This window comes from Mastomys coucha, unplaced genomic scaffold (genome assembly GCF_008632895.1).
Source record: "Mastomys coucha isolate ucsf_1 unplaced genomic scaffold, UCSF_Mcou_1 pScaffold19, whole genome shotgun sequence".
In the NCBI taxonomy this organism is placed as follows: domain Eukaryota; kingdom Metazoa; phylum Chordata; class Mammalia; order Rodentia; family Muridae; genus Mastomys; species Mastomys coucha.
In genome coordinates, this window is record NW_022196901.1 from 19,614,479 (window position 1) to 19,629,719 (window position 15,241).

At 46.8% G+C, this 15,241-nt stretch overlaps 1 protein-coding gene across 7 annotated transcripts in view; it reads right to left on the reverse strand.

The window, feature by feature from the left end:
* Positions 1-15,241, reverse strand: part of Prkag2 (protein kinase AMP-activated non-catalytic subunit gamma 2) — a 254,264-nt gene that overhangs the window by 21,926 nt on the left and 217,097 nt on the right. For 4 of the 7 annotated variants that reach the window (XM_031380197.1, XM_031380200.1, XM_031380202.1 and 1 more), the window contains one exon: positions 2,110-2,216. In XM_031380197.1, coding sequence (XP_031236057.1) covers positions 2,110-2,216 — 107 coding nt within the window. Of the gene's footprint in view, positions 1-2,109; positions 2,217-2,843; positions 2,968-15,241 lie in introns of those variants that run through there. The other 3 variants (XM_031380204.1, XM_031380203.1, XM_031380198.1) reach the window with 3 other exon arrangements.

The following is a 15,241-nucleotide window of genomic DNA, read 5'->3' on the forward strand; positions in this document are numbered from 1 at the left end:
AACCCACCATGTCCCGTCTCCCTACCCCTAACCCACCATGTCCCGTCTCCCTACCCTAACCCAGCATGCCCTGTCTCCCTGTGCATGAATCAGCTCCCTCCAAGCTCAGACTCACAGGATCCATGATTCTGGATGGGATGTGCACATGGCTTTCATTAACTGTACAAGTGAAAGGACATGGTTGACCTTGGGCATCCTGAAAACACTGCATTCTTTACATGTTACTCAGCTTGACTAAATTCTTAATTCCAAAGAGAGTCAACCCCAGGGCACAATAAAATCTAGATAAACAGATTTGGTACTTGTGTCTGTTTACTTAAAAGTGAAGGGTCAAGAGGGGCTTCTGAGAGGAAGGCTGGGGAGGCAGGGTGAGGGTGTAGTTTATTTTGGGGACTCAGAATGTCTAGTTATTTATTGAAATTGGTAGCAACTGCTGTAGAGACATCTAGAATGACTTTCTAAGATCCACCTTCCCTACGGTAACCATGTATATGCTTTCTGTCCTATGTCAAAGGATCAGAGAGACCTAGGGGCTTAATAGGACCCCAAGTGTTCCCTAAGGATACCCTGAGGATTACCTGAGGGTTACCTGAAGGCTCCCTGGTTCAGTGAGAATCTGCTAGCTCACAGGTCTTAAAGCCCATTTATAATATCAACTGTATTTCCATAAATTAAAAAAAAAAGTTTGAAATGCAATTAAGCAAAAGCAAAACCTACTTCTGTCTTCCTGTTGGTTTCTCCTGCAGGGACAAAAGGCAGAAAGAAGGGCTCCAAGGGCCTGGTGTCTCCTCTAAACACATGGGACAAAGGCCGTGGTGGGAGGTGGGCAGCAGTGGGGTAGAGCTGGGAGTCCAGGAGGCCTCTCCCAGGTCAGCTCTGCACACACAACACATGAGGCTGGGATGAATTTTTCTGGGTGCCCAGGGGTCCATTGGGGCTTAGATGAGGCTGCCCCCAACAGGCTATTGTTGAAATCACATCCTTGCTGACCTCTGGGGTCCTGTCTCTCTTCCCATACCTTTGGGGTCCCCATCTACTCCTATAATACATCCTTCATAAGCCATTTGCCCACAAGTTCTTGGCTTAGTATCTACTTATTGGAACACAAATGAAGGCGATCTTCTCTGGCTATGTGGCATGTCTGTGTGCATTCATACTTGTGCATATAGATCTTATACACTGGCTATAACTTGATTATTACACTGAACATGTAATTTAGAACTTTCACAGTCAATTATAAGCCATATTGATTAAAAAAAACTCCATAAACACAACTTTAATAGCAAAATGATCAGATTCAGATTTCCTGGTGGAAAAAAAAACCAATGAAGTTCTTTTTCAAGAAATTATCTGGGCTGGCGAGATGGCTCAGTGGGTAAGAGCACTGACTACTCTTCTGAAGGTCCTGAGTTCGGATCCTAGCAACCACATGGTGGCTCACAACCACCCATAATGAGATCGGACGCCCTCTTCTGGTACGTCTGTGGGCCGGAGCGATCGGGGCCGGCAGAGGTCCTGAGATCAACAGCAGCCACACACATGATAGCTCATGGCTATCTATATAGCTACAGTGTGTGTATATATATATATATATGTATATATATACATCATACATACATATATATATACACATACATACACACACACACACACACACACACACACACACACACATATATATGTATATATAAAGAAAGAAAATATCTGCCGCAACATTTTTTTCTAATATTAACCATATATTTATTAAATAACCAAGAGAGACAGTCAGGCCCCAGTGAGGGAAGCAGGGCAGTTTAGTACACTTAGGCCTAGGCTCCGACCAACCCAGGCAGACAGCCCTAAATTCAAGTTCCACTCCTTACCGTACTACCTGGAGGATGGAGTCTGTGGATTTAGCTTCAATTTGTGTTAAACTAGAATCCAGTGTCTATGTTGTAGAATTCGCTCAGCAATAGTGAGTTCCTTACGAGGTTACCATGGGGATGTAGACAAAACCTCAGCCCAGGACTGATTCACAGAAGAGCTCAGGAAAGGCTGAAGCCACTGCTGGACTGAGTTACCACGCACCCAGCAACTCGAAAGAAGCTACCAGAAGGTAAGCATACTCACTTGCAACGTAGTGTCGAAGACAACAAGCTTTGAACTGGTTGGGACGATGTCATAACACTTGTGTGACCTCATAAATCGCATATAAACGCCACTTTCTGAGTCTTCTGCTAAAAAGAGAAGGCAATGGGTTACAATGAACTGCTCTCACCTCAGTGGACCGGCTGCCAGTGGCATGGGTAGCCACTCCTGCTAACTTAGGACTGTTTTGCAAGTCCTGGCTGGCATATTAGGATGGCAGGTGGGGTGTGGGAGAAAGGCCTGCAAACTGAAAAGGACCCCCAGCCCCTTCCTGACTTGACTACCTAATGCCTATGGCAGGCAGGAAGTCTCAACACCTTCCTCTGAAGGAACTAGGTCTATTTTTCTTATCAACTTTCATGTTCTCCATCTTGTCAACACTGACTCTAACTCTACTTTCATTCTGAACTATTTTCCTTCCTGGGCAGTTTCCTTGAATGGTCAGAGTCTCACTCAAGTAACTAATTAATTAGTTCAGCTCACAAACACCTATTGCATATGGCTTAGTGTCGGTTCTTCCCAAAGCTGACTCTTAAGACCAAGGGGTGAGTGAGACAAGAGAACTGAGGAAAAACAAAAACCAAAAACTTAAAATAAAGCTGCCCATGAGCAGGTTACAGTTTGATGTAACCAGAAGCAAAGGAGTAAGGGAGGATGCTCCGAGATCTTGGGTACATCCCTGCCCTCTGGGGTAAGGGGCTATTCCTGGGGGTTACCTGTAATTTTTCTGCCCTGAAGCATAACTACCAAATGCCTGTGGGCAGAGATGGTGAAAGCAGAGAACAGGGGTTAGACACCCCCACAGCTCCCAGTGAGCTGGGGTGGAGGCTGTGACACTTCACAGGGAACAATACAGACTGTGACTGCGGTCCTCACACTATCAAGCACACTGCAGAGGACAAGGTGTCGATTATGAGGGCTGGGGACTGGTGACGGCTTGGTGCCTGGGTAAGTGGGTGAGACTGAAGTCAGTGTGCTGCTATCTTTTCTTGAAATATTTATCTACCAGAGAAACAGGGTCCTGCCCAGGAAGAACAGCAACTCTGAAAGCGCTAGAATAGAAGCCAGGGAGGTTCTGATCCAATTCTGCCATCACTGATAGCGCTGGGTTCTTCATAAGTTGTTCTGCGAGCAACATCAGTTCAGTTTACCCAGTACCCACATTACCAGTTGCTTGCTAAATCAGAATTCAGATGAATGAAATCAAGACAGACACTTGCAACAACAAAATATAAGACATTCTGATTTAACTAAAATCAAGCCTTTTGGGTTAGAGTGTAATAAATCAGGAGTGCAGTGTTTGCTTCGTATGCATTTGAATGCCAGCATCCTCCCCAGAGCCATGCACACAAAACAGGCTTTTCATAAGAACTGTGCACACAGTAGATGCCTGTATTTCTCTCATTATCTAAAATAAAAATCTGAAAAACCTTTGTAGCAGGATTATTCAAACTTGAAGTAAAAAAAAATCTGTAAATTTTGTGTTAAGCATATTTTGAGTGTCTTTTTTGTTTTTTTTTTGTTTTGTTTTGTTTTTTTCTGAGACAGGGTTTCTCTGTGTAGCCCTGACTGTCCTGGAACTCACTCTGTAGACCAGGCTGGCCTCAAACTCAGAAATCCACTTGCCTCTGCCTCCCAAGTGCTGGGATTAAAGGCGTGCGCCACCACCGCCCGGCTTATTTTGAGTGTCTTAATTCCCCTTGATTAAAAATATTTGTGTGTCTATACTGAGTGTATGCCACACAAATTCAGGTTCCAACAGGAGCCAGAGGAGGGTATCAGATCTTTTCCTAGAGTTGGATACAAGCACTTGTGAGCTGCCCAATGTGGACACTAGTGCCTGAACTGGGTCCTCTGAAGAGCAGTAAGCACTCCCAGCCACTGGGCCATCTCCCTGCCGGCCCTCTGAGCCATCTCTCTGCCGGCCCTCTGAGCCATCTCTCTGTCGGCCCTCTGAGCCATCTCTCTGTCGGCCCTCTGAGCCATCTCTCTGTCGGCCCTCTTTCTTCCTTTACTCCACTGGCTTTTACATTCAGAATAAGCCTATCTTCTTGGTTAATTCTCTGTAGGTAGAATGCTCACATAGACACAGAGGTGTGCTACATTAATTTAGGTGCTTCATGGCTAGTGAAGTTGACAAGATTAGCAATCATAGGGCCTGTGAGGTAGCTCAACAGGCAGGGATTTTACACCACAGCCTGATGACCTGAGTTTAATGCCTGGAACCCACATAAAGGTGGAAGAAGAGAAGCAAGTGCACATACTCAAACGTTACACGATCCCCGCTCTACTTCATGAACACACAATAAATACAAATCACATGAAGATGAGTTATCCCAAGTCTGCCTCTTGATAGCTTGACACCTAAACACCCCTCTGGAGAAAGGATCTTTTGTGCAATGTATAGAAGCATTGGCTGCCAATCAAATGCTGTTGGCCTATTAGCTTAGCCAGGAAAAAGGGAGGTAGAAGTTCTGGTACACAGAGGACTTCTGGATAGAGTCAGGAGAGGGGGAGGAATTCTGAGGAAGATGGCTGCATGAGACTGAAGAAGAGGTAACCAGCCACATGGCATGACTTAGACTAGTTTAAACAGGATAACTGAGTTATGAGCTAGCAGAATGAGCCAAAGCTACTGGCCTATACATTTATTCATGTGTAAGAAGTCCTAGAATCTTTATTTTGGAGAATTTGGGGGCACAGGTAGAAAAGCCCACAGTTACATCCTTTCTAAAACTGTAACATCCCATCCTTGACGTCTATAAGGCTCAAATTAACTGCTTTAAAGCCCAAGCCAGGTCTCGTCCTAGACTCAAGGCATACTCAACTATGGGTACCTGTAAGCAGCAAAGTAGCTTAAACCACATTCCTTGAACCAACCTTTGAGAATGTCTCTTCTGGGCAGACTGAAAGTCATTCAGATCTCTCTGCACTGGTTTTGCTCAAATTTTAATTATAAATTTGGTTAAAAGCAGCGAGTGACCCCTGTGCCACAGGTAAGGTAACATGAATGGTCTTGAATCCAGTTCCGACTGGCATTCTGGTCCCTTCTAAGCACCTAGCACAATAGATTGAGCACAGAGTTTCCCAGCCTGCATCATAATATTTACATATTCCCTATATCTCTGTCCCAAAGCCTTATGAACCAAAGTCAGGAACAGTGAACAACAGCCCAGCTTCTCTGGTGCTGATCTTCAACGTCAGTTACTTAAATTTATGTGAATGTGCGTGTGTACAAGTACAATGCCTTTGGGAGGTAGAAGAGGGTGTTGAATCCGCTGCAGCTGAAGTTACAGGGAGCTGTATGTGGCCTTGTGTGGGAGTGGGGAACTGAACCAGGGTCCTCCAGAAGAGCAGCCAGAGCTCATTACTCGTGTACTGAACAGAAATAACTGAAAGGATCAAGGATGCATTCTGGCTCAGTTTTGGAGATTATGGTCCATGGACGTCTTGTGTTTTGTACCTCTACCAAGTCCCGGCAGCCAGAGAGCAAGCTTGTGCTGCGGGCCACAATGTTCAGGTGAAACTTTTCCCCTCAGTTAAGTCTCCTTGGAAATGACTTCAGACAAACCTAGATTGCTTCACCAATCTCCTAGGTGCCTCCCTCCTCAGGAACAGACAGTTGAGATTAACCACTCAGCTACTCCAGTACGCCTGCCAATAATAAACCAGCCGTGACACAGGATTATTACCTTCACTCACTGTGGGCCCTCATTAGTCCTGACTGTCCACTTGACACAGCCTAGAGTCACTTGACAGGAAAGCCTCAGTAAGGACCTGCCTAGCCAGGCTGGCCTATGGATAGTTTGAGAGAGGTTGCCTTGATTGTTAATTGATGGAGGATGACCCCATCCACTGTGGGCAGCACCATCTCCTGGGCTATATTAAAAAAAAAAAAATTTAGCTACGCATGAGCCTGTGAGTGCGCCAGTAAGCAGTCTTCCTCCATGGTTCCTGTTGTAAGTTTCTCTCCTGACTTTCCTCAAAGATGGACTGTGGTCTGGAAGTGTAAGCCTGCCCATGTTGATTTGGTCATGGCGTTTGTCACAGAAACAGAAAGGAAGGAGGAACATTAGGATCTATGTTTATTTTTTTCCCACATGCTTTTTTTTCTGGTTTAGGGGCCCAGCTGTGACAGTCCATAAGCACTATGACTGCTTGTGTTCCTCCACTAGGACGTCCCTTCTGCTTGACGACCTTGATAATTCAAGGGGGGCAGGCAGATGATCTGGGGGTCCTGACGACCTTGACTTCGTGCTTTTCCTCACCTCACATCAAGGACACAGTGGCGATACTGCTGACTCATCTTGTCACCTGGCAGAGGATGTCCTCCTCAGGGTCCTTATTCCTCTCCCTGCACTGTGGTCTCCTGAGCCCACACTCAGTAGGTGAGGAATTGGGTTCCATCCTTCTCAGGGCAGATCATCTATGTAATTTGGCGTAATTCTCTTGGGGACAGTAGTTCAAGTGTGTTCATGTATGAATGTACCCACATCAACCCAGACTCACACAGGTATTAGTTTTCTCCCGAGTTGTAACTGTCATGTGTAGTGTTGTTCGGAGGCTGGCTTTAGCCACTCCCCTGTGTGAGCCATGGAGCTCACATCTGGTCTCACAGAGCCCTGAGTTTGCCCTGCTTCTGCCTGCCTCCAGGGGCTGCCCTTCCACTGCAGCTTCTAGTCACCCTGGCTGGGAATGAGACCGTTAGAACTTTGTGCTTCCTGGATCAAAAGCAGGTGTGGGGAGCCTGACTGCCCCTGGAAAGATGTCACAGGGAGCATGCTCCCCACTGTTAACATCTTTTATTAGTATGGTACACTGTTAATAGAATGAGCTCAGGGAGAACATGAGCCAGCTACTAACCAAAGTCCACACTGCTCAGCTTGCCTTAGTTTCAGTCACGTCCTGTTGCTGTCCCAGGCTCTTACCCAGGATTCCACACTGCACTCAGTGCCTCAGGCAGAGGCAGCTTGTGAGGGCCTTTGGAGTGTGCCTCACAAACTAGGGTAAGTCTATAAAGCTTTCTCATGAGTAGACTTACTGTTGAGGAATATCTATAATGTTTTTAAAAATGAAAGAAATATTGACTAAATTAAGCAAAATGGTAAACAAGTAAGACAAATGCTGAATGCCCAGTCATGCAGATGGAGGACAGATTACCTCGGATACAGAGCACAGCCCACGACCGAGTCAGGCAAAATTTACCCCACTTTCTGGTCTTCAGAGAAGCCACTCCCTTCATTTACATCATTGTTAAATCCAAAATTACATTTGAAAGCAGAGAAAAAAATTAGGTAATTTGTGGTCAAAGAGAAAAAGCAAAAAAAAAAACAAAACAAAACAAAAACAAAAACAAAAACAAACAAAAAAACCCAAAAAACAAAAACAAAAAACCAAACCAAAACAAAACAAGCGAAAAACAAAAACAAAAACAAAAACAAAAATCCAACCCAACTCAGCCCAAACAAAGAACCCACCCCACCCAAAGCAGCTTGTTCAGAGAGTCAAAGAGGTGTAGACTTGGGCCCTTCAGGGTCAGAGCCCCAAGGTCTCTCCCTATCCCGCCAAACAACACCCCCCTTTACTTCTGCATCTTGCACATCACTGTGAGAGGCACTCTGACTGGTCCTTGAGGACCAGGTTCCCCAAGTGGAGAGAGGTTACCTACGCTCTGAACTGTGCGTTAGCCCAGTACTGCTGTCTAAGGGAGCTGCCAGAAAGCACACCAGAAGGCAGCAAGTTACCTACAGTGTGATGTGAAATAAAGGTTAATAAGTCTGCAAGATGCAACATCTAAGCTTAAATAAAAACTATGGTAAACACTAAATGGGATTACATGCAAATGAGATTTCTCTTTCTAAAACTGGATTTGATGACCTAACAACATGGACTCAGTGATGTGATGTCCTGCGTCATCTAGCCCCATGCAGCCAGAGTGGACTCAATTTAATTCAAGTTCCAGGAGTCTAGCTGGAACCTATCTGTCTGTCTGTCTCTGACACCCCGCCGCCCCCACCCACAAATGCATTGGAATCACACTAGAATATCCTCAAAGGAAACATAGACTTCAGAAGTTGGCTTTGGAAGGTGTTTCCAAGGAGTCCCACTGTGTTTCTGCACACACTGGGTGTTCTTGTTTGTGGTCTACTGGATCCTTTTAGTAGTGGGCTGAACAGTGACACCCGGCTCCCAGAATGGCCACTTAAATTTAACATCTGAATGCAAATGTTTTATAGTCGGGGAGTTTCAGACCCTTACACAAGACAAGGAGCTTGGGCCAGACTATCCTGGACTCAATGACATGTCCTTGGGAAAGAGAGAAGGGTCAAAAGAGATCTAGAGAGGGATACGGAGGCAGTGCTGGACACCAAGGACTGTCAGCAGCCAGCAGAAGCAGAGAGGGGTGGGAGGACAGAAAAAGAGGGAGGGGCACAGACAGACACAGAACTAGACAGACAGGGGTGCACCTGGGCAAAATTCTCTCCAGCCTCTAGGGCTGCGGCTAACTTACATCAGACTCATGGCCTTCAAATAACTGTGGGAGAATAAATTCCTGTTGTTCATTAAAGATTGGTTACAGAGGCCTCAGGACACTAACATACCTTCAAAGAGCAGTTCAAAGAGCACTTCCTCCCACAACATCCTGCAATGGACTAGACTGCTGCCGTTCTGACACGCCCATTACTGCTTTATGAGCAGTGGCCCGGGAGTCCTCACAAGTCCACTACATTTCTAGGCCTGGGTCTTCCCGAGACTGGAGCCTGGAGAGCGGCAAGCATGGCTCACTCTTCTTTACATCCAGCACTCAGCAAGTTCTCATATGTTGGACACAAGTCACCACTGGCTAAATCATAAGCCACTGAAAATGCATAGATCACGTGTGACAGGGGCAAGTAGAAAGGGGAGGCTGGGTTCCTGCACTCTGTCCTGACCTCCATACAAGCACCGTGGCACGTGTGGACCCTGCCACAAGGACTGATGGGAAGCTAAGAGAAGTAAATACACTTTCTTCTCAGCACATGCCTTCAAAAAATTAGGTTATTAGAGAGAGAGAGATCTGGGGGGTGGGTATTACTGAAATAATGACCACATGGAAATAGCCCTGGAATTTTTTTTTTTTTTTAAAACACATCAGTGTTCTAAGGCTTAATAAGTTGTAAGTATACTTTATACTGAAGCTACTCTGGTAGGAAACATGGAATTAAGATTGCAGAAATAATTTAAAATGTTTATCCTATCTGTCTATCTATCTAATTATCATTTGTGCATATGTATGTGTGCGTGCATGTGTTCACTGGTGTGCAAATGGAAGCCACGGGAGAATGTGGAGCATTTTGTCTTATGGCTCTGCTTATCTGCCTCACTGCCTGGGCACGGGGTATCTCACTGAATGAACCCAAAGGTCACCAACACAGCTAGGCTAGGTCTGCCTGTCTCTACCTCCTAGTCTGGGGTCATGCCTGGCCTGCTGTGTGAGTGCTGGGGATTTGAACTCAGGCCCTCATGTTTGCACAGCAAGCCCTCTTACCTATCAAGCCATCTCGCCAGTTGACTAGGCAAATCCAAGTCCCAGTGGTCCTCACTGTATCATAAATTATTAATATTTTCCCCAAACCCACTTCCACAGAACTTTAATTTAGAAAGTGCAAAAATGTGTACACTGCTTCATCTTTTTGGTCTCAATAATATGAAGATGAAGAGGATAGTCACTGTACTGTGTTAGTCAAGCAGAGGCACGGAGAGCTGATCAGAAAGCAGACACCAGAACGAGGACTAACGGAATAATGGCTTCCTAGTGAGTGTTAATCAAGCTTCAATGCAGGATGGTCGATGAGACATGACTCAGAAATCATGACTCAGGTCGATGAGGCATGGGCTCAGCGTGCCTTGTGCTGGAGATAATGCCTACTGATTAATTCACTACTGTGAAGGATAACTCTGCCAGTGGACAGGATCTAGAATGTCATAGTAGACAAACTTCTGGGCATGTCCACAGGGATTAGCTGGATCAGGTTAACTGGAGAGGGAGCACCCATGCGTGTGGGCAGCAGCAGTCCATGGGCTGGGAGCTGACTGCATCAGGAGGACAGAGGGGGCCAAGCCTTCATCCCTCGCTGATCCTGACCCAGGACGACATGACCATCCTCTCCCTCCGTCACAATGGACTGTGTCCCCTTAAACTGTGAGCAGAGTAAACCTTTCTTCCTTTAACTTGTTTCTGTCCCAGCAATGAGAACATAATGAACACAACTGGGCAGCACCATCAGGAAGCAATGGTCTGAGGCCGGGAGCGGCCATAAGTGAGGCTGTGCTTCCAGGAAGCCTGTTTGGGTCCTGGCTGCCCCGTCCCAAATCCCACCAGGACAGTTCAAGGTCCCGTCCTGAAACTCCTACTTCGTCTAGAAGGAGGGCTATCCTATCACTCTTGGGAACAGGTACACAGTGACTGTTGATCTCAACCAAAATGGGGAAATAGAAGATGGCCTCCCCTCTGTAAGCTCCTCCAGGTCTCCTCAGACACAGACCACAGGAGGGGTGAAAGGCCAGGAGGCACATGCTGCTATCCAGTCTCCCTTCCTGGACAGGCTGTCATATGACATCACCACGGGTGTGAATGATCCCAGCCTTACCCTTGGACACAGTGCCAGTCAGAGGGATGGCTGCTCACACCCTACTTGTGGATGCCTTAGTGCACCATTTCACTGTCTCTGTCTGTCTGTCAGTTTTCAGCATGGCCATAGAGACACCTCCAGGAACTGATCACTGAAAGTTTCTTTGTCTTGTCAGCACTGGGCAGGGAACCCAGAGCCTCAAAGGACTGCTCTCTAACTGAGCCACACCAGCCCTGACATCCTCTGCTTTGATCCTTAAGATGGAAGAAGAGGGTGCTGAGAAGAGGGCGTCCAGAGGGTGGAGGCCACACTGTGACAGGAAGTGAGGTCAGAGTCGGGGGAGGGGCAGGGGAAATGTGCAGACATCTGAAGGCTTGAGGATGAGAAAGGTTTCCTGCAGTATCTTTCACAATAATTTAAACAGCAATGAGAAGCATGAAGATGTTCTAAGAATGCCAGCACAGAGTAGCTAAATACCATAACATAAATAACAACCCTGACACACAGTAACCAGTACTGTGGCCACTCTGATCTCAGCACCAGCAGCATTATCCCCCCAGGCTGAGACTAAGCCAAAAGAAAGTAAAGTTACTACCCCACTCCTCAGATGAAGACACTGAGTGCGGGGGCTTGAATAACTTTCTCCAGAGTAACATGACACTATTTAGTGAGAAGCCAGCTTTTCTGACGTTCTAGATGGGACCGGGGCATGGTGGCTGAGTGTGGGTGGGGTCAATTCAACATCACACAGAGAGTCAAGGTAGAAAGCAGAATAGAAAATCAGAGTATATGTCTTGTGTGTTGGCTATGTGGGGCAAGGGAAGAAAGGACCTCATGCGGGCCCCACAATTAAAAGGAATAAAGGGGTCCACAGACCACCAGGTATCTGTTGGGGAAGCTTGTGGTAAACAGGAGTTCCAGTTTCCTCCCAGCCACGGCATGTGCTTGCCCCCGGGGGATGGTTGGTAAAACCCGAGGGGCTTCTGCTGCAGGCAGGCCGGGGTCCAGCTTGCAGGCTCTCCTGGCATCAGGTGAGCAGAGGCTGTGTGTGTCCGCACACACGGCAGCACATAGCCCAAAACGGCAGCAGAGGCCAAACTGAGAAGGCCTGCAGCAGCCTGGCTGGCTTGTTAGCTCTTTTATCTGACTACCTGCCTCTCCCAGGTGGCCTTTACCCCAGGAATGCATCTTCTCCCCAAGATCCTGTCCACTGCCACAGACTGGCCTCATTCTCTGAGGGAGTGGAGGCACGCTGGGGGTCATAGAGCAAGGGAAGGTCAGTGAAGTGATGGCCCGTGCTTCTTAACAATTTTTTTCTAACATGCTTAGATAGAATCATGATTATTATTATTTTTTTTTTCTGTCTAAGCTTGGGTAATCTTAGAAAAATAAGCTCAACTGAGAAAATGCCCCTATGAGACCTGTCTGTAGGCAGGTCTGCAGGACATTTTCTTGATTAGTGATTCGATGTGGGAGAAGTCAGCCACTATGGAGGGTGCTTCTCGGGGCAGGTGATTCTGAGTTGTATAAGAAAGCAGGCTGAGCAAGCCACGATGAACAAGCCACGATGAACAAGCCACGATGAGCAAGCCACGATGAGCAAGCCACAATGAGCAAGCCACAATGAGCAAGCCATGATGAGCAAGCCACGATGAACAAGCCATGATGAGCAAGCCAGAAAGCAGCGTTCCTCCATGGCCTCTACTTCCGTTCCTGCCTCCAGGTTCCTGCCTTGCACGAATGAGTTCCTGCCTCTTTCCCTTGATAATGGGCTGTAGTGTGGAAGTGTAAGCCAAAGAAATCCTTTTTCCCCAAGTTGCTTTTTGGTCATGGTGTTTATCACAGCCATAGAAAGCAAGTCAGGGCACATGGTCATTGACAAAGCTAGATATTATAACCCCAGGGCTTAAAAAATAGACTGAATCCCACTGGCTTTTTATTTTCTTCCGAGTTTTTGGATCTGGATTTGGTTTTGCATGCGTGTGTGTGTGTGTGTGTGTGTGTGTGTGTGTGTGTGTATGCATGCAGGTGCTCATGTGCCTGTGTACATACCCTTGTGGAAGTCTGAGGACAACTTTAGATGTCATTCCTCAGATGCTATGTACCTTGTTTACTGAGACCACCCAGCAACACCCCCTCCTTTCCAGGATATAGAACACAGACACTGAACTGAATCAAGTGAGGACCACAGTCAGGTCCAGTAAGCATCAGGTTGACAAGAGGACCTGGGCCCACCCAGCAGTTGCTGCTGGCAACAGCACAGCTTCCTCCAATTTCTACTTTATTAGGGATCTTAAAAGGGGATCCTGGACAGCTCTCTCGGCATTTCTCGAGATGATGGGAGATGCCTTCTGTCTTGCAATAGACTCTTCAGTGTATATCTTTTTTTGTTTTGTTTTGTTTTTCGAGATAGGGTTTCTCTGTGTAGCCCTGGCTGTCCTGGAACTCACTCTGTAGACCAGGCTGGCCCAGAACTCAGAAATCTGCCTGCCTCTGCCTCCCAAGTGCTGGGATTAAAGGCATGTGCCACCACTGCTCAGCAGTGTATATCTTGATATACTTAGGGATCCTTGCCCATGCCTGGCTTGAGCACACGGGGCTTCCGACTGCTTACATTTTTTATGCTTGCACAGTTCTGCCTGTGCCTTATGTGTATGCTCCATTCTCCGCTTTCCTCTAACTGCTACCTTCTTTGATTCTGACTTATGGAAATATCAGGTCTCATAGAATGCCCATCCTCCCTTTCCTGTGCCCAGGGCTGAGTACCATGCCTCTATTGCTCAGGGAAAGTGGGAGAAGGACTCACAGAGATTGGCCTGCCTCTGCCTCCCAAGCACTGGCATTAAAGATGTGTACCACCATGCCTGCTCATACTTTTTTTTTTTTAATGAGGCTCTGGGGACCACACCGAGGTCTCCACGATTGTGTGACAAATGCTTTACTAACTAAAGTACCTCCCCAGCTTCTGTAATTTCTTTCTTCATTGTTGCTTTGGATGGGGCCTCATGGATTGAGGATCAGACTGGATATGTATTAAAGATAATCTTAAACTTCTGATCCTCCAGCCTCCGCCTCCCAGGTGCCAAGATTACAGGTTTATGCCACCATGCATGGCTCATGTGGTGCTGGGAACAGAGCTGTGGATTTGTGCATGTGTGGCAATCACTCTATCAACTGAGCTACATCCCCAGCCACATACAGTCCACCTATTACCATATGACTCAATTACTTTTTCTCCTGTGGTAATTGGCATGAAACAAAGCAGGACAATACACACCAGTGGTAATCACTTAGGTAACACCTGAACAGTTCTAAAACTCATCAGTGCTGCTCCCATCTTGGTTATGCTTCTATGCTTTGATGAGATGCCACAACCAACCTATAATGGATAGCATTTAACCTAGGGCTCATGGCTTCAGAGGGGGCATGGAAGCAGGCATGGTGCTGAAAGCTTACATTTGACTCACAAGCCTAGCTAGGCATAACTGGGGGAGTCCTAACTGGAAATGAGAAAAACCCAGTCTACTCCAGTGACACACCTCCTGCAACAAAGCCACACCTCCTGTCCTTCCCAAACAGTTCCCCCATTTGGGGACCTATATATATGAGCCTATGGGGGCTGTTTTCATTAAAACCACCATGGTCCCCCTTTTCTCTTTAAAAAAATATTTATGTATACAAGAGTTTTGCTTAAGTGTTTGTCTGTATACCACATGTGTGCCGTGCCTGTGGAGGCCAGAAGAGGATCCCCTGGATGGGGAATTACAGATGGTTGTAAGCCACCATGTGGATTCTGAGGACCTAACTCTGGTCCTCTGCAAACGCCGCAAGCACACCTAACTCCAGCCCTGTCCAGCTTTTCTTTCCTGTATATTACTTTTGAGAACCTGCTGACAGTTAAGGCTCTCTGATTTCTGGCATTCTGTGGTTTCACTCTCTTCTTGAACAGACCTGACAGAGGTTCATTTGTGCTGTTGCTTTCTCCAAGAACAAACAAGCCGCCATCTTTACCGAGCAGGGCTACTTTTCTGTGAGATCTCATTTCAGCAGACTTTTTAGGTGGGGAGAAGGATGAAAGGATCAATTCAGCAAACCACCAGAAGGTGAGAGATCAATTCTGTCAACCAGTGAAGGTGGACTCAAGATGACCAGGATACACCACGGGCGTTCTGCAGTTAAGACTCTGTGAGAATTCCAGTGTAGGTCCACAATTACAGACACCGTTAGGGGCTAGCAGCCGAAGCTCCCATCACAGATCTATGGGCTATCTCTGTCATGGCAAGCCACCGTTCTTAATGGCCAGGGACGCTTCTGTCAGGAGGTGCTATTTCAAATCATAATGCATAAAAGCTATGCACAGAACCATCACAGCAAGGCACCAGCCATGGACATGCCATCAGTTCACAGGATGACACCTGCCAGTTTGTTCAAGGGGCCTGAGAGGCTCAAGCTGAGTGGGAGGGCAGGCCCAGGGGGACTGAGCCTACTGGGGAACTGCAGCC